Below are 23,370 nucleotides of genomic sequence, written 5' to 3' on the forward strand. Positions count from 1 at the left end.
TAAGGAGACATCAGGAGACATTTTTTTGGCTGGTTAATGTTTTATATTATTCGTGTTTAGCATTTATAAATATATTTAAAATGCAAAAAAATTGAAAGGAAGATATATTTTTATATTCTTGAAACTTTAGTTTGTCAAGAGGCTGTTATTTCCATTAAAAGGATACTTCAATCCACAAATGGAACCTCACCAGCCTGGCGGAGGAAGTAAAAAAGGACCTGCAAAGATGGAACACACTCCCACTCTCCCTCGCAGGAAGAGTCCAGACGATCAAAATGAACGTATTGCCCAGGTTCCTCTTCCTGTTTAGATCCATTCCGATCTACATCCCCAAGGCCTTCTTCATAGCGCTGGACAAACTTATCATGGCGTTCGTATGGGGGGGGGGGGTAAAAATGCTAGGATCCCAAAGAAGGTCCTACAGAAAACAAAATCCAGGGGGAGGCTAGCCCTCCCGAATCTACAATTCTACCACTGGGCGGCAACAGCCGAGCGAGTAAGGGGATGGATCCAGGAGCCAGAAGCCGAGTGGGTGCGTGCGGAGGAGGCCTCCTGCATGGGGACCTCCCTCCGGGCCCTCGCCACGGCAGCACTCCCATCCCCACCCAAAAAACACTCCAGCAGCCCAGTGGTGACAGCCACCCTCCAATCCTGGAACCAACTGCGGCAGCAATTTGGCCTGAACAAAATGTCGGACAAGGCTCCCATCTGCAACAACCATAGGTTCAAACCAGCACTGACTGACGCCACCTTGAAAAGGTGGAGACAGGACGGGGGGACACTGACAGTCAGGGACCTATACACGGACGACAGGATCGCAACACTGGACGAACTGACAGAGAAATTTCAGCTAGCTGGGGGGAACGAGCTACGGTACCTGCAGCTCAAAAACTTCCTACGAAAGGAGACAAGGACGTACCCACAACCTCCACGACAGACACTACTGGAAGACCTACTGGACGCAAGTATCCTAGAGAAAGGGAACTGTAGTGACATGTATGGCCGACTGGTAGATAGGGACGACACCGTACTGGACGCAACAAGGAGGAAATGGGAGGACGACCTGGGGGTGGAGATAGGGTGGGGACTCTGGAGCGAAGCACTGCATAGGGTCAACTCCACCTCCACGTGCGCAAGGCTCAGCCTGACGCAACTAAAAGTGGTACATAGAGCCCACTTAACGAGAAACCGTATGAGTAGGTTCTTCCCGGAGGTGGAGGACAGATGTGAGCGGTGCCAAAGAGGCCCGGCCAACCACGCCCACATGTTCTGGTCTTGCCCCAGACTTGTGGAGTACTGGACAGCCTTCTTCGAGGCTATGTCCAAAGTGGTGGGGGTGAGGGTGGAGCCATGCCCGATAGTGGCGGTCTTCGGGGTTTCAGGCCAGCCAGATCTATTCCTGGGGAGGAGGGCGGACGCCCTTGCCTTTGCCTCCCTGATCGCCCGCCGTAGAATCCTGTTTGGCTGGCGGTCAGCAGCACCGCCCAGAGCTGCAGACTGGCTGTCCGACCTCTCGGAATCTCTCCAAATGGAGAAAATCAAATTCGCCATCCGAGGGTCGGACGACGGCTTCCACAGAACGTGGGAGCCATTCATGCAATTGTTCCGGGACCTGTTTGTGGCCAACGTAGAAGAGGAAGAATAGTCGGGGGAAGGTAGCCGGCGGAGAGGGGGGGGGCTACGGGCTCGTTACGGGGGTTTGATGGCTAGCTAAGGCCCAAAACCAAACTAAATAAATGCCAATAAACATGTTGGGGAATGTAAAATATGTATGCCGGCGAAAAGGGGGAGGCCACAGTTATTACTACGAAGATGCTCACCTGTAAATATATATGTTAATTTTTGCGTGTTCTTTTTTTTTTCTCTCTCTCTAACAATTTGTAATTTGTTCAATATAAAACATGAAAACTGAATAAAAAACATTTATAAAAAAAAAAGGATACTTCACTGGATAAAATACGTTTGAAGTCACAGAAGGTGAAAGAATGATTTTTAAAAAACTTTTGTTTGTCATGAGCATGTTAATTCCATTTTTTAAGAATAAATTTAGAGTACTCAATTACTTTTTTCCAATTAAGGGGCAATTTAGCGTGGCCAATTCACCTACCTTGCACATCTTTAGGTTGTGAGAGTGAGACCCACGCAGACACGGGGAGAATGTGAAAACTCCGCACAGACAGTGACCCCCGTCGGGGCCAGGATCGAACATGTGTCCTCAGCACCATAGGCAGCAATGTTAACCACTGCGCCACTGTGCCCCCCTATGTTAATTCCATTAAAGGGACTATAATGGATAGAATGCAGTGATCACTTGCTGACGGGTATGATTGTCTACCTAAGATACTCAGTGTTACTGGTCATGGGTTCTGTGGGTCCTTGTGTGGCTGATGAGCCCGGTCCTACAGCCACATCTTCAATCACTCACTTGGGAGGAGTTTCTATAAGGTGAGATCAGTCCTTGGATGTTAGGTCGCTGGTATTTCTTTCTCAGGCTCCTTTTCTGGTCTCCTCTTGCCGTCGGGTGTTCTTGAAGAATTATGACCCTTCAATCAGGAGGTCCCTCCATGTATATCTCTATTGAGCAAAGGTCTTCCAGGCATTGACATCTATGTTCTATTTCTTGAGGTAAGCCTACAAGATGTCTTTGAAGAGCTTCCTTAGTCCTCCTCTTGTTTGGGATCCTTCCTTGAGCTTGGTGAAGACGATTTGCTTTGGTAGTCGGGACTCTGACATCCTAAGAACATGGGTGGCCCAGCGGAGTTGGTTTCGGATGATCATGGTTTTGATACTAGTGTTATTGACTCCTTCAAGGACACTAATATTAACACGCCTTTCCTCCCAGCTGATTCAGAGCTAAAGTACATTTGGATTTTGCAATTAATTTTAAGCTGAGTTACTTATGAGCCTCCCTGATGTAATGTTTATCTTTAGAAGGCTCAATGATTACCTCAAATGGCTTAACAGAGTTGAATGCCTTAGTTGATACATGAAAGCCTCCTGTGAGCTTATGTGAACTATCTATCTGACAGGTACTGCAGCGAATCAATCACCCATCCCCATGAGTGTACTGTCAAAAGAAAACCCAGAAATGGTGTCAGGAGAGATGTGTGCCAGGATACTGCGCTTCACACCTGCCACTTTCGGAAATTGAGCTTGTCAACGATTAATATGTCAAAGCCCTCCCCTTCCCCCTCCTCGTTACAAATAGACGGAACTGTCGTGTTTAAGTGAGAAAATATATTTTATTGCAATAAATTTGTAAAAGTTAAGGTAGCTTTATGCATTGTTCAGCTGATATACTTTAAATGTTACCTGGTTTCAAAGTTTTGCATTTCTAAAATTATTTTTGTTAATGTTTTACATTAAACTTTACAAGCTTCCACAAATGTCTTACTGAAACATCAGAACACAACATTTAATTATGAAGTAATTATAAATGAATAAGATGATTGAACTAAACAATGCAGAAACATATTCAACACAAATAACATGGTGCACACGAGTTAGCAATGCTGCCTCCAGGGACCCGTGTTCATTTTGTACCTTAGGTGACTGTGTGGTGTTTGTAAATTCTCCCCACGTCTGCAAGGGTCTCCTAGAACCGTGGAGTGGAACCACGGAATTTCTACAATGAGGAAGGGGGCCATTCGGCCAATCAAGTCTGCATCAACCCTCTAAATGAGTACACTGCTAGGGTCCACTCCCCCACCCTATCCCCAGAAGCTAACCTGTACATCCTTGGACACTAAAGGGCAACTTAGCATGGCCAATACACTTAATCAGCACGTCTTTGGACCGTGGGAGGAAACCAGAGTACCTGGAAGAAATACATGCAGACACGGGGAGAATGTACAAAGTCCACACAGTCGCCCAAGGCTGGAAATGAACCTAGATCCCTGGCGCGGTGAGGAGGCAGCGCTAATCACTGTGCCACCGTGCCACCACCGTTTCCTCCGGGTGCTTCGGTTTCGTCCCACAGTCCAAAGATGTGCAGGTTAGGTGGATTAGCCTTGCTAAATTTTCCCTTAGTGTCCTAAGGTTAGGTGGGGTTATGGGATAGGGCGAAGGCGAGAGCATGGGCATGGTTAGGGTGGTCTTTTGGAGTGCCAGTGCAGAGTTGATGGGCCGAATGGCTTTCTTCTGCACTGCAACGATTCTATAAACACTAATCAAAAAAAGTCAGATGTGACAAGGACATTGACAGCTAAAAGCATTGGGGCTCTTTTAAAATCTTGTGACCATAATCTGAATTAAAACATACAAACATATTTATGCATGCCGCACATAGTTATATAACATAGTGCAGATTTAAATAGTTTCACAGATTTAAAATAAATAACCAAGCCTATGTTCACTTATAAATAATCACCTTTAATCATAAAAAAAATTAAAAATTACTTTAAAATAATCAACAGCAATAATAATGCCTGTTTAAAAGAGCAAAAAACTGCTAAAACATTTCTACATACCTTTAAAACACTTGTTAAAACTGTTACCTCTTGTTTGCTATCTGCTTAAATGCCTGCCCTCAATGGGCATTCCCAAGCTGGCCATGTCATAAGGGGGCTAGGCTGCACTCCTCCTGCACCACGCTGGAGCGTATGCAGTGGGAGTTGGAGGTCCCATGCTGTCGAAGAGAAAGGAAGGTTTGTTGCATCATCGGAGCGCAGGTCAGTGCACATATTTCTCTTTCAAAAGTGGTGGCCCGTGGCTTCCTGCCGCTAGCCAGAGGTTACGGGACATTGTTTTTGATGACATCACGACAGGAGTTCCTCAGGTCCAAGGACCAAACATCTTCAGCTGCTTAATCTCCATCAGAAGAGCAGAGGTGTAGCAGTTCCCTGATGATTGCACAATGTTCAGTACCATTCACAACTCCTCAGCAGTCAGTGTCCATATGCAGCTGAAGACCTGGATGACATTCCAGTTTATGTTGATAACTAGCAAATAAGATTTGCACCACAGAAGTGCCAGTCGATGAGTATCTCCAACAAGAGAAGAGAATTTAACCATCGCCCCTCACAATCAATACCACTGCTGATTCCTCCACTTGGGCTTGGGGGGGTGGGGGGTTACCAGTTGGAAAAGTCTGAACTAGACCAGCCACACAATTACTCGGGCTACAATAGGTCAGGGGGCTGGAAAATCGTCAGTGAGTAACTCATCTTTGTCTCCCCAAAGTCTGTCCACCATCTTCCAAGACACAAGCCAAGTGTTTGATGCAATACTCTCCATTTGCCCAGATGGGCGCCACTCCAACATCACTCAAAAAGCTCAACAGCATTCAGGACAAAGCAGCGTGTTTGATCGGCACTCCTTCCACCACCTTGAGGGGCTGCACGGTAGCACAAGTGGATAGCAGTGTGGCTTCACAGCTCCAGGGTCCCAGGTTCAATTCCCTGCTGGGTCACTGTCTGTGCAGAGTCTGCACGTTCTCCCCATGTCTGCGTGGGTTTCATCCGGGTGCTCCGGTTTCCTCCCACAGTCCAAAGGCAGGCAGGTTAGGTGGATTGGCCATGACAAATTGCATTTAGTGACCAAAAAGGTTAGGTGGGGTTATTGGGTTACGAGGATAGGGTGGAGATGAGGGTTTATGTGGGTCGGTGCAGACTCGATGGGCCGAATGGCCTCCTTCTGCACTGTATGTTCTATGTTATCTTCATTCATTCCATCAATGAAGCATAGTGGCAGCAGTGTGTAAAAGTTGCATTGCAGCATGGGAACACCACCACCTGTGAGTTTCCCTTCCAAATCTCACACAGTCTTAACTTGGACCTGTGTCATTCTTCCTTCATTGTTGCTTATTCAAAATCCTACGACTCCTTTCCTAACAGCATTGTAGGTGTATCTGCCCTAGATAGTCTGCAGTGGTTCAAGAACTCAGCTCTCCCCCACCTTCTCAAAGACAATATGGATGGATAACAAATCACTCACATCCCAAAAAAGCATAAACATAAATATTGCTGCACAGAATTATTCTGGACACACTCAGAAAATTCATTACCTTTCAGAACGTGCTAATCTGCTTATCACAATTTATATGAATGTTCAGATTTCCTACTTTAAACACTCTGCCTTTTGCATCTGCTTATCTAATCTCAACGTTTATACAAGCTCCCACTTCACAGTTACAACCAAGGAGTCTATACACAAGTGTTAAATCCTTTTTTATATCTTAAAGTCTCCACGGCTTATTTGCCTCTTACATCACTGAAGTGATTTCATCTTGAATGAGTAAGCTATTTGACCCCTCATGCCAGCTCTGCCATTCAATAAGATCATGTCTGACCTGATTGTGGCTGTAACTCTACTTTTATGCCAATCCCTTGGACTCACCTGTACATCAAACATCTGTCTAACTCAGCCTTGAATATATTTAATGATCCAGCCCCCATGATCTTTGGGACAGAGAATTCCTCCATGATCTCTGGAATAGATATCCAATGGTTAACAACCCTCTGAGAAAATAATTTCCTCCTCAACTCCATCTTAAGTGGGTGATACCTTATTCTGAAACTGTGCTCCTGAGGCTGGACCTCCCATCTAGCTATTTTCCGCAATCTTAATCATCTCTCAGACTTGTCTCAATAATTGCCATCAGGTCATACCCTCCAACTTGACTGCGACTCAAATTTATTTAATTTGTTCCTTATACTCCATGTCGGTATGTAATGACTGCTGATTTGGGCCACACATCCTAACCTGTCCTTCTGCTCACATGTTTTGCTGAAACGTTCTCTCTCATTTAATTGCTTTACATCTTTATGATTTACCATTACTTGCAGTGCTGTAAACACAAATTCCTACTTGGTAGTACAGCACTCGAGCATTGCTGAGAAGAGACATGTTGTTGAAGCTTTTAGTCTTGTACTCAATCAGAACAGATTCGCAAGAATCCCAAATCCAAAAGGGGACAACATGTATACTGTTTGAGAAGAGGGATTTGATTGGTAGGCAAGTGGACTCTGATTGGTGGAGACGTTGTCATGGAGAATGCATCAGGGAACAGTTAATTGTTAGGCTTTTGTTCAAATTCAAACCAGGCAGGTCCACCCTGATTGTTTAAGGTATTCCCATGGGGAATGAACCAAGGAATGGCTCTTCCCAAGTTTTTGTTTAATTAAATGAGTGCAATGCATGGACATGAGCTTTCTGCTTGCAAAAGACAGGGTTCTATGTGTGAATATATGTAGCTTCTAGTAAGTGAGCCACAGTGCAACCCCAAATGATAATCTTAAACTGGTTATTGGTGTAATATATAGAATAATTAGGATTATTTATGTTGTCCAATTGCAGAATTACATCTAATGTTGGAAACCATGTTCTAGTGTTACAAACAGAAAGCTCGGGAATACGGTGAGCTCTTTGCATGATGCGGACAGCCAAAGGGACATATTGTTGAAACAATCCACCATTCATTGGGATGTACATCTACGGGGTTGGTTAGCTCAGTTGGTTGGGCGGCTGGTTTGTGATATGGAGCGGCGCCAACCGCGGAGATTCACGGTTGTTCACGTAATAATAATAATCTTTATTGTCACAAGCAGGCTTACATTAACACTGCAATAAAGTTACTGTGAAAATTCCCTAGTCGCCACATTCCGGCGTGTTCGGGTACACAGATGGAGGATTCAGAATGTCCAAATTACCTAATAGCGGGAACTGCAGAAGTGGTTTCTCAACTTGAAGAAATCAAGATCAATTTGACAAAAATTATATAAAAATACAAGAACTTCTTCAAAAGAAACGCTCTTGCCACAATTGATTACTTGTATGTCCTGGTTGCAAATGCTGCATTTGGGGAAGCCTACAGAACTCTGCAAATCAACCTCCAAATAATCCAAAACAACTGGAGTACTGCGTTCACTCAAAGGACACAAATGAATGCAGATAAGGGAAATATGAGAGTCTTCTACGAAGCCTTGAAATCGGTACATCAACTTTCCTGCCAGGTGCAGGCACCAGTAAGGTCCTCTAATGACACAACTCTGCTCATAGATAAAGGGTCCATCTTGCACCAATGGCAAGAACAATTTGAGATCATATTTGGTGACCAATGGATGGCTCAGGAGACGTCATCAGAAAGATTGCCCATAGGGATGTGAAGTCAGAGCAGGATCATGCACCAACCCATGAAGGATAACGACCCATATTGTACAATTAATGTAACTCAAGGCCTCCAGAATTGGTGGGATTCCAATTGAGCTCTGGAGACAGGGAGATGTGGGGCACGATTCAGTGGACTTGAGTTAATGTCTGCTGAACGGCACGTTGAGTGGGGTGTTTCTCTGTTGCTGCAGCACCCTATTATTACATTCTTTTTAACCTCGGGACGATTCTCTCTGCTAAGGCCCACTTAGCGGGATTTCCTTGGTGTCAAGACAAAGCTGTTGAATCTAGAGAGATGTTTCAAGCATCACAAAGCTTATGAGAGGCCTCTGAATCGTACACGCGAAGTTTGACAGGTTTACAGATCTGGTTACAGTATGTTAGGAGAAAGGAACAGAATTTCAGGACCTTTGAGATGCCGTGATAAAGAACAAAGAACAATACACCACAGGAACAGACACTCCAATGGTGTTAGGTAAGGCTGTGTTTTGGCACTGACACTTTTCTCTGTCTACTTCAGGATAATGCTTCAAGAGTCAAAGGCAGACTTTTTAATTTTTTCTTTTTTTTTTAAATATAGAGTACCCAATTCATTTTTTCCAATTAAGGGGCAATTTAGCGTGGCCTATTGATCTACCCTGCACATCTTTGGGTTGTGGGGGCGAAACCCATGCAAACACATGGAGAACGTGCAAACTCCACACGGACAGTGACCCAGAGCCAGGATCGAACCCGGAACCTCGGCACCGTGAGGCAGCAATGCTAACCACTGTGCCGCCCGTAATCAAAGGTAGACTTGACAGACACTTACAAATAGACTGCAGTCTCAGCAAACTGCGATGATTACCAGCATACAACAAAACCACAGAACAGCTTTTGTGGAGTTTCGTCTTTGTGATAAATGCACCTTTAACATCCAAGGAGGAAGCAATGCAGCTCATTAAAACTGTCCCTCTGAGGCAGAAAATACCTTTGGCTTTACTATCAGTCTAAAGAAAACAGAAGTGCTATACCAAACATGACTGAGGAAACTACAATCCACTCCTGTCCAGCACTGATAGCCATGTAGACCTCAACTCAATAGAATAGTTTATCTTTCTGGGCAGCATTATCTCAAATGATGCTGTCAACAAGAACATAAAAGTAGAGCGTCCAAGGTCAGTAATTGGCCACCTTTCAAAATGTGTCTGATGAAACCATCCACTACACATCGCTACCAAAATTCAAGTATACAAAGCGCTTGTCCTCACCACCTTCTTGTATGGTTCAGTAAAGAAAGTGTAAAGTAATCAAATGGAACTGACGAAGTGCTGTCAATGCTGTTTTTGATCCATCATGAACGGCACTGTGGGTGTACCTAAACCACATGGATTACAGAATGTCACTTCCGGTGGCGGCAATGCGGAGCTAAGCTGCACGATTGGCAGCTCCCGCGAATATCGGACTTTGGGGCTCTTTTCAGGGCCCCCAACGGAACTTGGTCGACGAATCCCGACGTGGGAAAGGGACTGGAGTCGATCCCCACGGTCCTATGGTCCAGACCAGGAGTGGGGTAAAAAGAAAAACGGTAGAAGCACCCCTGGAAAAGCGGGGGAAAAGAAACAAAATGGCGGCCGGCGGAGGCCTTGAGGAGCTGAGGCAGTGGGCGCAGGAACAGCAGGAGACTCTGCTGCGCTGCTTCCAGGAGCTTAAGGTGGAGCTGCTGGAGTCGCTGAAGGCTACCACCAGAGAGCTGATGGAGACTCAGACAGCCCAGGGGTCCGCGATCCGGGAGCTGCAGCAGCAGGCCTCCGCAAGGGAGGACGAGGCCGTGGCCGGCGTGGGGAAGGTGGAGATGCACGAGGTGCTCCATAAAAGGTGGGAGGAGCGGTTCGAGGAGCTGGACAACCGGTCGAGGCGGAAGAATTTGCGGATCCTGGGCCTCACGGAGGGTCTGGAGGGGTCAGACCTGGCGGCCTACGTGGTTGTTGTGCTAAACTCGCTGATGGGAGCTGGGTCCTTCCAGGGACCCCTGGAGTTGGAGGGAGCCCACAGAATTCTGGCCAGGAGGCCCAAGCAGAACGAGCCGCCGCAGGCGGTGTTGGTGCGGTTTCACCGGTTCGTGGATCGTGAATGCGTGCTCCGGTGGGCCAAGAAGGAGCGGAGCAGCAAGTGGGAGAACACAGAGGTGCGGATCTTCCAGGACTGGAGTGCGGAGGTGGCTAAGCGGAGGGCCGGGTTTAACCGGACGAAGGCGGTTCTCCACAGACGGGGCGTGAAGTTTGGCATGTTGCAGCCGGCGCATCTGTGGGTCACCTACAAGGACTGGCACCATTATTTTGAATCCCCGGAGGAGGCGTGGGCCTTTGTGCAGGCCGAGAAACTGGACTCAAACTGAGGGTCTAAGATGGGGAATTTTGTATGATAATGTACTTGTGTTTGCTCTGTTTAATGCAAGATGTGGGTTGGCTTTAGGGTGGGTGGCGTGATGTCGTTATGTCTTTTTGTATGGGTCTGGTGGACGGGCAGGGAGGTAAACTGGGAGTGCGGAAAGCTGGTGGTAGGGACTGGCAATGGGAGTTGCCCTAGAGGAGGCGGGGTTGGGCAGGGCAAAAGCGCGGGCTTTTCTCTGGTTTCCCGCGCTGTGGGATGGTAGGGGCGGAGTTGGGGGCTGAGAAGCGCGGGCCGTTGCTGGCTGTTATTTTCCCGCGCAAGAGCGGGGGGGGGGGGGGGGGGGGGGGGCTTGCTGATGGGCACGAAGGAGGAGGGGTAGTCCCACGTGAGGAAGAGTCGGAGGTAGGGCGGGAGTCGCCAGGGTCAGCAGAAGTTAGCTGGCTCACGGGAGTGCTATGAAGGGAGGGGCGCGGCTAAGAGGGGTCCTAGCCTGGGGGGGGGCTGATCCGGCTGATAGCCTGGAACATGAGGGGGCTGAATGGGCCCGGGTGTTTGCGCACTTGAAGGGGCTGAAGGCGGATGTGGCCATGCTCCAAGAGACACACCTGAAAGTGGTGGACCAGGTTCGGCTGCGGAAGGGATGGGTGTGCCAAGTATTTCACTCAGGGCTGGATGAGAACAGTCGGGGGGTGGCGATCCTGGTGGGAAAGAGGGTGTCGTTCGAGGCATTAAATGTGGTGGCTGACAATGGTAGGAGGTATGTGATGGTGAGTGGTGAGCTGCAGGGGGAGCGGGTGGCGTTGGTGATTGTTTACGCCCCACATTGGGTCGATGCGGGGTTTATGCGGCGTATGTTGGGCCGCATTCCAGACCTGGAGGTGGGGGGGCCTGATCATTGGGGGGGGGGGGGGGGGAACTTCAACACGGTGCTGGATCCCCCATTGGATCGATCCAAGTCCCGGACGGGTAGGAGGCCAGCGGCGGCTAAGGTGTTGAGGGGATTTATGGATCAGATGGGAGGGGTGGATCCCTGGAGGTTTGCGAGGCCAAGGACCAGGGAGTACTCGTTTTTCTCCCACGTGTGTAAGGCCTATTCGAGGATTGATTTTTTTTGTCCTGAGCAGGGGGCTGGTTTCGAGGGTGGAGGATGTTGAATACTCTGCCATTGCCATTTCAGATCATGACCCGCACTGGGTGGACCTCGGACTGGGGGAGGAGAGGGACCAACGTCCGCTCTGGCGCTTGGAGGTGGGGCTGCTGGCAGATGAGGAGGTGGCAGAGAGGGTTTGGTGGTGTATTGAGAGGTACCTTGAGGCCAACGATAACGGGGAGGTCCGAGTGGGGACAGTCTGGGAGGCATTGAAGGCGGTGACTAGAGGGGAGTTGATTTCCATCCGAACCCATAGGGAGAGGGGGGAGCAGAGGGAGAGGGAGAGATTGATAGGGGAGATGGTGAGGGTGGATAGGAGATATGCGGAGGCTCCGGAGGAGGGGTTGCTGGGGGAGAGGCATAGCCTTCAGGCCAGGTTCGACCTATTGACTACCAGAAAGGCAGAAGCTCAGTGGAGGAAAGCACAGGGGGCGGTGTATGAATATGGGGAGAAGGCGAGTAGGGTACTGGCACACCAGCTCCGAAAGCGGGAAGCGGACAGGGAGATTGGGGGAGTGACGGATAGAGCTGAGAAGGTGGTGCGGAGGGGGTTAGATGTTAATGGGTTCTTCAGGAACTTCTATGGGGAACTGTACCGGTCTGAACCCCCGGTGCAGGGGGGTGGAATGGGGCGCTTCTTGGACAAACTGTGATTTCCAAGGGTGGAGGAGGGGCAGGGGGAGGCACTGGGGCGCCGATTGAGCTGGAAGAGTTGGTTAAAGGGATAGGGAGCATGCAGTCGGGGAAGGCGCCGGGGCCGGACGGGTTTCCGGCCGAATTTTATTAAAGGTATGCAGACCTGTTGGGCCCCCTGTTGGTCCGGACCTTTAACGAGGCAAGGGAGGGGGGGGCTTTGCCCCCAACTATGTCACAGGCGCTGATTTCCTTGATCCTGAAGCGGGACAAGGACCCTCTGCAGTGTCGATATAGGTCGATCTCGCTGCTAAATGTAGACGCCAAGCTGCTGGCAAACATCTTAGCCACAAGAATAGAGGATTGTGTGCCAGGGGTCATTCATGAGGACCAGACGGGGTTTGTGAAGGGAAGGCAGTTGAAAACAAACATACAAAGGCTCCTCACGTTATGATGCCGGCTGTGGAAGGGGAGGCGGAGATAGTGGTGGCATTAGATGCAGAGAAGGCCTTTGATAGGGTTGAGTGCGGGTATCTGTGGGAGGTGCTGGAGAGGATCGGGTTTGGGGAGGGGTTTGTCCGTTGGGTGAGGTTGCTCTATGAGGCCCCGATGGCGAGTGTAGCCACGAATAGGAGGAGGTCGGAGTACTTTTGGCTGTACCGGGGGACGAGACAGGGGTGTCCCCTGTCCCCCTTGCTCTTTGCGTTGGCAATTGAGCCCCTGGCCATGGTGTTGAGGGAGTCAGGGAACTGGAGGGGCCTGGTGCGGGGTGGGGAGGAGCATCGAGTGTCGCTTTATGTGGACGACCTGTTGTTGTATGTGGCGGACCCGGTGGGGGGGGATGCCGGGGGTGATGAGGATTCTTAGTGTATTTGGGGGCTTCTCTGGGTATAAGCTGAACCTGGGCAAGAGTGAGTTGTTCGTGGTGCACCCGGGGGATCAGGAGGAGAGGATTGGTAGGCTCCCACTGAAGCAGGCAGGGAAGAGCTTCAGGTACCTAGGAGTCCAGGTGGCTGGGAGCTGGGGGGCCCTGCACAAGCTCAACCTCACAAGGTTGGTGGAGCAGATGGAGGAGGAGTTCAAAAGGTGGGATATGTTACCGCTGTCACTGGCGGGGAGGGTGCAGTCTGTTAAGATGACGGTGCTCCCGAGGTTTTTTTTCCTATTCCAGTGCCTCCCCATCCTCATCCCGAAGGCCTTTTTTAGGAGGGTCAACAGGAGTATTACGGGATTTGTGTGGGTGCATGGGACTCCGAGGGTGAGAAGAGTGTTCTTGGAACGGGGCAGGGATAGGGGGGGCTGGCGTGCCCAACCTCTGTGGGTACTAATGGGCTGCCAATGCAGCGATGTTGCGTAAGAGGGTAATGACGGGGAAGGGGCAGCATGGAAGAGGATGGAGGTGGCGTCCTGTGTGGGCACGAGCCTGGAGGCGCTGGTAACGGCGCCGTTGCCGCTCCCTCCAACGAGGTATACCACGAGCCCGGTGTTGGTGGCTACCCTCAAAATTTGGAGGCAATGGAGACGGCATAGTGGAGAAGTGCGGGGCTCGATGGAGGCCCCGATACGGGGGAACCATCGGTTTGTCCCAGGGAGCATTGATGGCGGATTTCTGGGCTGGCACAGGGTAGGGGGTAGGAGGTTGAGGGACCTGTTTGTGGAGGGGAGGTTCGCGAGCTTGGGGGAGTTAGAGGGGAAGTTTGGACTCCCTCGGGGAACATGTTTAGGTACATGCAGGTTAGGGCGTTTGCCAGGCGGCAGGTGGAGGGGTTCCCCTTGCTGACCCCACGTGGGGTACGGGACAGGGTGCTCTCGGGGGTGTGGGTTGGAGGAGGGAGGATTTCGGACACATATCGGGTAATGCAGGAGGTAGACGAGGCCTGGGCGGAGGAACTGAAGGGTAAATGGGAAGAGGAGCTGGGTGAGGAGATTGAGGAGGGGACGTGGGCGGATGCCCTGGAGAGAGTGAACTCCTCCTCTTACTGTGCAAGGCTTAGCCTCATACAGTTCAAGGTGCTGCATAGGGCCCACATGACTGGGACGAGGATGAGTAGGTTTTTCGGTGGCGAAGACAGGTGTGCTCGGTGCTCGGGGAGCCCAGCGAACCACGCCCATATGTTTTGGGCGTGCTCAGCGCTGGGGGAGTTTTGGAAGGGGGTAGCAAGGACGGTGTCGAGGCTGGTGGGATCCAGGGTCAAGCCAGGCTGGGGACTCGCAATTTTTGGGGTTGCAGTGGAGCCGGGAGTGCAGGAGGCTAAAGAGACCGGTGTTCTGGCCTTTGCATCCCTAGTAGCCCAGCGGAGGATCTTGCTTCAATGGAAGGATGTGAGGCCCCCAAGCATGGAGGCCTGGATCAATGATATGGCTGAGTTCATCAAATTGGAGAAGGTGAAATTTGCCCTGAGGGGATCAGTACAAGGGTTCTTTAGGCGGTGGCAGCCTTTCCTGGACTTCCTGGCGGAACGGTAGGGAAACAGGCTGGCAGCAGCAGCAACCCGAGGGGGGGAGGGGGGGGTTTGGTGGGAGGGAGAACTGTGTACATATGTTTGTGGGATGTGGTGGGTGTTATCTCTTTCCCTGTTGTTGTTTGTTTTTTTCTTTTGTTTGCAGCTGCTTTTGTAGTTGGGTGGGTGTTGTTCTTGGGTTTTTTCCATGGTTGTTTTGTTAATATTGTTTTGTTGTTTATATTTTGTGAAAATCTTAATAAAAATTATTTTTTTTAAGTGGATTACAGAATGTCAATCCGGCTCACCATCCCACCTTTTCAAGGGCAATTTGTGACGGGCAAAAAATGCTGGCCTAGCCAGCAAACTCAATCTGGGATCAGAAGTGACCACAAATAGAGTAGCAGCACTGGAATCAAGACAAGACGAGCAATGTGGTTGGGGGAGGGGGCATCCATCATTGCCTTGCACTTGTAAAATAAACTTGCAAAATTCCTGGTATGGAACACTACTTTATTTGGGTGGGAGAGTTGGACCCTCAATAAGGCTGATGGGATGAGAATTGCAGCTTTTGTAAAATGGACCTTATGAAGAGTCCTTCGAATCTGCTGGACAGAGTGAAGAACCAGTGAATGTGTCCACAGGAAAATCAGAGTCTCAGCTTCTTATGGGGTTTTATCTGAATGGAAGAACATGAAATTGACAAAGTACAACCACTGGAAAAGTGGTTGAAGGTGAAACATCAAGAAAGAACATGTCAGATGAAGGAGGACTGTATGGTGGACAACATCAGAAACCAGATGGAGGGAGGAATGATGGTGGCACATAGAATTGCAGTGAAGAGAGAGAGAGAGATGCCAACAACCACTCGTGGAATATGGCTATTGTGCGTAAAATGTGGAGTATCCATTTTATCAGGGGAACAGAAAAGCAGAATATTACTTAAATGGAAAAAGATTACAGAATGCAGCAATACAGAGGATTCTGGATTTCCTTGCACACCGGCACGGTGGCACAGTGGTTAACACTGCTGCCTCACAGCTCTAGGGTCCGGGGTTCTATTCCAGCCTCGGGTAACTGTCTGTGTGGAGTTTGCACTTTCTCCAAATGTCTGCGTGGGTTTCCTCCGGGTGCTCTGGTTTCCTCCCACAGTCCAAAGATGTTCAGGCCAGGTGGATTGGCCATGCTAAATTACCCCTTAGTGTCCAAAAGGTTAGGTCGGCTTCAGTTGGCGGCTATGATGTGAGTGGTTGCACACAGGGAAGCTCCTGCTTGAAGGCGTAGAGAAGAGCTCTTTTTACCTAAAGCAGGGAAGCTGCATCGGGCGGTGATTGTGAGACTCCATAAGTTAGAGGAGAAAGAGAAGATTCTGCAGTGGGCCAGGGAGAAGCGCAACTGTGAATGGGAGAGGAACAAGGTCCGAATATACCAGGAATTGGAACTGAGCTGGCAAAACGGTGTGTGGATTTCAACAAAACCAAGGTGATGCGATATTGACGGCAGATCAGGTTTGGGGTGCTTTACCCAGTGAAGCTTTGGGTGACATACGAAGGCTAGGAATACTATTTGGAGACCCCAGAAGCGGCCAATGACTTTATCAAGGAGCATAAACTGGGGGAAAACTGAACAATTCTGGGAGACTGAGATGCTGGCACTTTGAAGTAATTGGGAATGCGGGTAGAGTGATGGGTTGGAGGGTGTGGGGGGTTTTCGTTTTCTCCGATGTGGAGGTTTTTTTCCTTTTGTTTTTACTGTTGGGGATCATCACCTCCTTCTGCACTGTAAATTCTATGATTCTATGAATCATAATGAAAGTAAGCTGCAGGTACTACAAATAATTAGAAAGGCAAATGAAATATTTGTCATTATTGCAAGGGGATGGAGTTAAAAGTAGCAACGTCTTACTATAACTGTGCAGGAATTGATGAGATCACACCTGGACAATGTTGTTGAAAATACAGAAAAATGTGTCATTTGAAACATGGAAGTCTGGCAATATCTGGTCTGAGAAACATGAGAGGATACAGGGAAAGATCCCACAAAAGGTTAATGGCAGCTGCAAAGAGCAGGATTATAAAATGCAGATTCTTTCTCTCAAGCAGGCTAAGCAAACACACAGGATTCTTGTATTAAGCTAAAAACAATGGTTCACACCTTCATTGAAAGTAACTATCTTAGGAAGCATCTGGAAAAGGAAAGGATTAGGTTCAGTTGAATTTGGTGTCAATTCTAAGTGTGAAATTCTACTAACACCAAGTAAATTAAAGAAAATTGGAGACAGCCTGTCTACGAGAAACATAATTTAAAGTCAAAATCAAAGGCAAAGTTATGAGCAGGGGACAATTGGAAAATGAAACTATAGAAATCACAGGAATTAGAAGTAACATCTCTTGAAACCAAAGCATTTTGAATATCACAAAGGAACTTTGAACATCACAAAGAACAATGTAATCAGATCTGAGAGGTGAGGTTATACCCAAAATGAATAATTAGTTGTATTAGAATGTTTAGATCAAAGATAATTTTTAACAATCAAAGGGAAATAAGTTAATTTACAATAAAGTCATAAAAACTGAACAACTACTAGAAAGAGAGTATAAACCCAGAGCAGAAGCAGAGCAGAACCAGAACTCGGAGAGAAGCATATTCAGCTTTCACAGCTCGGTCATGGGAAAGATGAGACAAGCAGCCGAGCTTAAACAGCTATACATCTAAGGAAGACTAGAATTTAAACAGGAGTCAGAGTCAGCTGAGATAGCTAGCAGAGCCAGCTCTTATAGCTCAGTACATGGGATCGACAAGACACAACAACGGAGCTAACCAGCGAATACATCTCAAGAAGACCAGACTTTAAAGAAGATTGATTGTCAAGGTGGGCCTGAAGGTCCCTTCAACCAACCAGAAGGATCCAGAAGCAAGATCTTTTTACCTTTCTGTAAAGAAAGTGTTTGCAGCTTTTAAAAGAAAAAATATAATAACTTAACTTAACCTGAAATAGTGGTTATTGAAAAAGTCTACTTTACTTACTTAGCAATGCAGGACCCAGGACATCGATGCTACTAAGTGGTAAGTAGATAAAATCTTCGGTGAAGGTATGGGTTATACCGGGGGATAACTTGAAAATATAGTTTGACCTGAATAGCACCCACCGAAGCCTGCATCGGAGTCAGGGAGTGAGAATCCCTGTTCACCATTTACAATGTCGGCCCTTTTTGGTATAGGGGGAATTCTAAGAATAGTGGTGAGTTTTCAAAAACAACAGTTTTGATCATCTTATTTAAAGATAGGTATTTGATGCAGCTCAGAAAACATTCACTTCCTTGATTCCTGAGATGAAGAGGGTGTCTTTGTAAGGAAAGGTTGAGCAGATTGGGCCTATTCTCATTAGAGTTATCGGAATGAGAGGCGATCTTATTGAAACATTCTGAGGGGATTTGACAGGATAGATGCTGAGAGGAAGTTTCTGCCTTGAGGGGGAATCTAGAAATAGGACATAAAGATTCAGAATGAGAGAATCTCATTTCAGAAGGAAATGAGGGGGAAATTCTTTTCACAAAGGCTTATGAATCTTTAGCATTCTCTACCCCAGAGAGCTGTGGAGACTAAACCATTGAATATATTCAAGGCTAAGTCAGGCAGAATTTTGAACAACAGGGGAAAGGGTTATGGGGAATAGGCAGGAACAGGGAGAAAGTGGATTTGAGGCCAAGATCATTCAGCCAAGATCGTACTGAATGATGGAGCAGGCTGAAAGGGTCAAATAGCCCACTCCTGCTCTTTTTTTAAAAATGTGCTTTACAGCAGGTATTTTTATCTAGTGGTCATTGCCTAAACATGCTAAAGAGTTTCAATATACCCTACTATGACAGTAGGCCAAAACTGAACAGTGTTGCCTTTCAAACAAGAACAAGGTCTCTTACAGTAAAAAGATTGCATTTCTAGTTGCAATTTAAATCCTAACATCCTGTATACTTTGCAGTTGTATTGCCACATTGGTTATGGACTTCCAATAACTTATGCTGGATATCCCTTAGGTCCTTTTCATGCTCAACAATCTGTAATGTAACTCTGCATAGCATTGCCAAATTGAGGCCTAGTCTAGTGCAGCTCCCCTCCCACTGAGAGGAAAATTGACCCTGTCGCGGTGGCAACCAGATCTTCACATCCTCCTCTTCTCCAACGCATCCTGTCTGTCTCCTCTTCTTTTACCTGTCATTCTTTCTGTCCATCTTTGAAGAAATAGATACTGCCCAATGCCACACTCTGCTTTTATTGCTCCTTCTTGTCCAGGTCTCCTCCCACCTAGCTCCTTCCTCTTTCACTGTTCTTCCAAATTCACATCCTATTCATCTCTCCTAATTCTCTCACCTCACCATATCCATCTGGAAGCACTTACTGTGCCATTTTATAACCCACATGATCTGAATAATAGACTTGGTCTGTTAAAAATACCATATTACATTGATACGTTCAGAGGAATAGAATGCTAAACCATCATATGAAATGCTGAATAAAAAAAACTAATAATTATAAGCAATATCAATTTGTGTAGATTTTAGTACATGATGTGGCTCCATTAAGGGTAGGCACACACATTTTAAGTATTTCTGTTTTATATTACAAATTGAACAAAAATATTACAGAGTACAATTTGTTTCTAAGATTAATCAAAATATATGCCCGAGTATTTTGTCATAAGGCAACAATTAATGGAAAATGTTACCTGTAGTGCACAGTTCATCATTCTGACTGTGTAATCAAATTGTTGGTGATCCAGTATTGCCCGATTTTGTTGAACATGTAGGCTTAGCTCCTGTATGAGACACTGCCGAGCCACCCGTCCTTTCAGGGCACGTAATGCAGCTGGAAGGGTCTAGCAAAGCAAACATAATTATTGAAAATGTCAGTTTTCTTATCAAGTTCTTTAAGAACAAATCACTACTACAGAATTTTACTTCAAACCACAAGAAATTATTTTTGCAAGAAGCTTGTTTGTTTCCTGTATCTTCACATTCTTTTCTCCCTTGAAGGGAGGTGTGGAGTTGGAAGGATATTTTGGGCTGATTAACAACTTGTTTTGGGCCGCCTGTGCACTCTTTCCGTGGCCAACACATCCTGCACTGGGACTTGAACCTCAGGGCCTTCTGGCTCAGAGGCAGGAATTCTACCAACTGAGTTATTCGCCCTAACATCCAAAAGTCACAAAATTTAACAAATTCCCTGTTGAAATCCCCCCTGGTTTATTTTTACATGATGATATATGAAGTATTAATTGATCAGCGATGCAGCATTAAGTCTCTGCTATGTAGATTGCGATAAATTGTTGTAATTACATAAAATCCCCATTGCATCACAAAAGAAAATCCTAGAAACCAGTGGAACAAAACTGGATTTACAAATTAACGGCTGATTCTGTGATGTTTAGGAATCTCAGTCCGGGCTTTTGGTCAGCAGCAGCATAGATTTGGAGATCGCCAGAGTCTCATTAATTTAAATAATACAAAATCATGGACTGCAGGCTCTCCAGTTTCCTGACCAACATTTTCTGCAAGCACTGTTTTTCATCAGAACTATCCTTTTGGCAAGTCAGCCCAGTTTGGTCACTTGAATCATTAATAACCAAAGGTGAATATTAATTTATTCACATATAAATATTAAAAAGGTACAACAGATTAGGGTCAAAAAAGGAGATATTCTTGAGGGAGTAGAAATCATTGGTTGATTTACAATGGTTTCTACTCCCTCAAGAATTCACTTTTGGTTATTAATGACTCAAGCATTACTCTGGGTCTCTGGATTACTAGTCCCAAGACAATACCACTACGCCACCACCTCCCCGTCACTTTTTCCCCCCCAGTAATTAATGCCAGCATCGCCGGTGACATCCATGCCCTCTGATGGATGGACTTGGATGTTGGCAGGCCTATAACATCCGTAGCATCAACCAACTATACATGCCATTCGTTTCATTGGCAAGGATATTGTAGGCATCTAGATAGATACTGGATTACCAAGTAAACATTTTTCATCGATAACTTTAAGTCATCTGACGGCGCACAACCTGAACGTTTCCAAAAATGAAGACATGCCAAAGCTTTCATAGTGCACTCATCAGACCATGTTATTCCTCATGGAAATGTCTTGACAAATCAGGTTAAAGCTGACTGGTCTAAATTTCAAACAATGCTTGGCAGTTAACTGTCAATCACTATCAACTGATGTATCCTCCATTGCAACCCTACCAGTCAGAGTCCACTTGCCAACCAATAAACAAAATCTTCTTATGCAGTATAAATTGTTGTTTCCCCTTAAGACCATAGGAAATGAGAACAGGAGTAGGCCATTTAGCCCCTCCAGCTGCCTCCACCATTCATAGGATCATGACTGAGCCGACATTCCTGACTTCCACTTTCCTGTCTCTTCCCCATAACCCTTGATCCCCTTACTGATCAAGAATCTATCTCAGCCTATATACCAGGACCCTTTCCCCTCAGCTCTCTGTGGCAAGTTCAAAGACTCATAACCCTCAGAGAAGAAATTCCTCCTTATTTCAGTTTTAAATTGGTACTCCTTTATTCTGAGACTATGCTCTATCCTCTCAGCATTTACTGTCAAAAGCCTTAACAATGCTGTATGATTCAATGAGATCACCTCTCATTCGTATAAATTCCAATGAGTAGAGTCCTAACCTGTTTAACCTTTGCTCATAAGATAATCCTCTCCATACCAGGAATCATCCTCATGAACCTTCTCTGCACTAGACCCTAAATAAGGAGACCAAAACTGGTCACAGTGCTCCAGATGTGGTCTCGCCAGTATCTTGCACAATTGCAGCAAGACTTCCCTTCACTCATACTTCACCATCCTTGAAATAAGGGCCAACATTCCATTAGCTTTCCTGATTATCTGCTGAGGCTGAGTGCTAGCTTTGTGTGTTTCATGCACAAGAACCCCCAAGTGACTTTGTGATGTGGCATTCTGCAGTTTATCTCCATTTAAATAAGTCTGTTCTCCTTTTCAAAAGGAACAACTTCACATTTTCCAACATTATATCCCATTTGCCAACATTTTGTACTCTTACATTCTTTGCAAACTGTTTGTGTCCCTCTCACAACTTCCCTTTCCACCTATTTTTGTGTCGTCTGCAAATTTGGCTACAGTACATTTACTTCCTTCCTTTAAGTCATTAGTATATATTGTAAGCTTTTGCAATCGCAGCACTGATCCCTGTGGAACCTCATTGGGTACAGGTCACCAGCCTGAGAAAGAACCATTTTCCCCACTCGCTGTTTGCTGTCCAATAGCCAGTTCTCTATCCATGCCAATATACTACAATCAACACCTTATGATTTAACCTTTCCTGAGGTACCTTGTCAAATGTATTCTGGAAGTCCAAATACAACACATCAATAGGTTCCCCTCTATCCACTCTAGTTGAGACTTCCTTGAAAACTCTAATCAATTAGTCAGACACAATTTCCCTTTCATGAAGCCATGCTGACCCTGCTTGATTAGATTATGATTTTCCAAATGTGCTGCTTCACTTCCTTAATAATTAATTCCAACATTTCTCCAACAATAGATGTTAAGCTAACCAGCCTAGTTATCTGCTTTTTGCCTCCGTCCATTTTTGAACAGGGGTGTCACATTGGCAGTAGTTTTCCAATTCTCTAGAATCCAAGGACTTTTGAAAACTTACAACCAATGAATCCACTATTTCTGTAGCTACTTCTTTTAGGCTCCTACGACACAAGCCATCAGGGCCAAGGGACTTAGTGGCCCCATTAATTTGTCGAATACCACTTCTCTAGTGATGAGGATGGTATTTAATTGCTTCCCTGTATTTTTCAGTATTAATGGGATGTTTGACGTATCTTGCACTGTAAAGACTGATGCAAAATATCTGTTCAACTCCTCTGCCATTTCTTTGTTCCCCATAACTATCTCCCTACATTCATTTTCTAAAGGGGCCTATGTTCACTTTGACCTCAATCTTCCTTTTAAATAAAAGTATTTTATTTAAATACTTAAATAAGTTTTTATATTCCCCGTATGACAGTTTTTATATTCCCCGGATGACAATCCCAGACCAGACCCCAACAGATACTGGGCCGAAACCTCAATATTTTACTTTATTTTAAGACCTTGCGGAAAGAATGATTCGCTCCAGGAGTGATTGCATGAAAAAAATAGGGTTTTGGTATTTGTAAAACAGAACTTCATTACAAATATATTAAACTTTTAACTTCACACCTGAAAAAGAACTTACAACTACCTCTTAACACTACTGCTCAATTCCCATCAAACATGTAATCCTGAGATCATTACCTACGAGATCCTACTTTTCAACTTACTTTCTAACTCCCTATATTTTGCATTTAGAACCTTGGGCGGGATTCTCCGACCCCCCACCGGGTCGGAGAATCGCCCGGGGCCAGTGTTAATCCCGCCCCTGCCGTGTCCCGAATTCTCCGCCCCCCGAGATTCGGCAGGGGGGGAATCGCGCCGCGCCGGTCGGCGAGCCCCTCGCAGCGATTCTCCGGCCCGCGATGGGCCGGAGTCCCGCCGCTGACTAGCCTCTCCCGCTGGCGTGGACTAAACCACCTACCTGACCAGCGGGATTGGCGGCGCGGGTCGATCTGACCCCGGGGGGTGCCCCCACGG

The 23,370-nt window shown here is 46.7% G+C and overlaps 1 protein-coding gene across 3 annotated transcripts in view; it reads right to left on the minus strand.

Moving 5' to 3' along the window:
- sbf2 (SET binding factor 2) overlaps positions 1–23,370 on the minus strand; it is a 725,521-nt gene that overhangs the window by 228,797 nt on the left and 473,354 nt on the right. For all 3 annotated transcript variants that reach the window (XM_038808179.1, XM_038808177.1, XM_038808178.1), the window contains exon 16: positions 19,430–19,579. In XM_038808179.1, the coding sequence (XP_038664107.1) occupies positions 19,430–19,579 (150 nt within the window). The remainder of the gene's footprint in view (positions 1–19,429; positions 19,580–23,370) is intronic.

Source organism: Scyliorhinus canicula, chromosome 9, assembly GCF_902713615.1.
Source record: "Scyliorhinus canicula chromosome 9, sScyCan1.1, whole genome shotgun sequence".
NCBI lineage: Eukaryota > Metazoa > Chordata > Chondrichthyes > Carcharhiniformes > Scyliorhinidae > Scyliorhinus > Scyliorhinus canicula.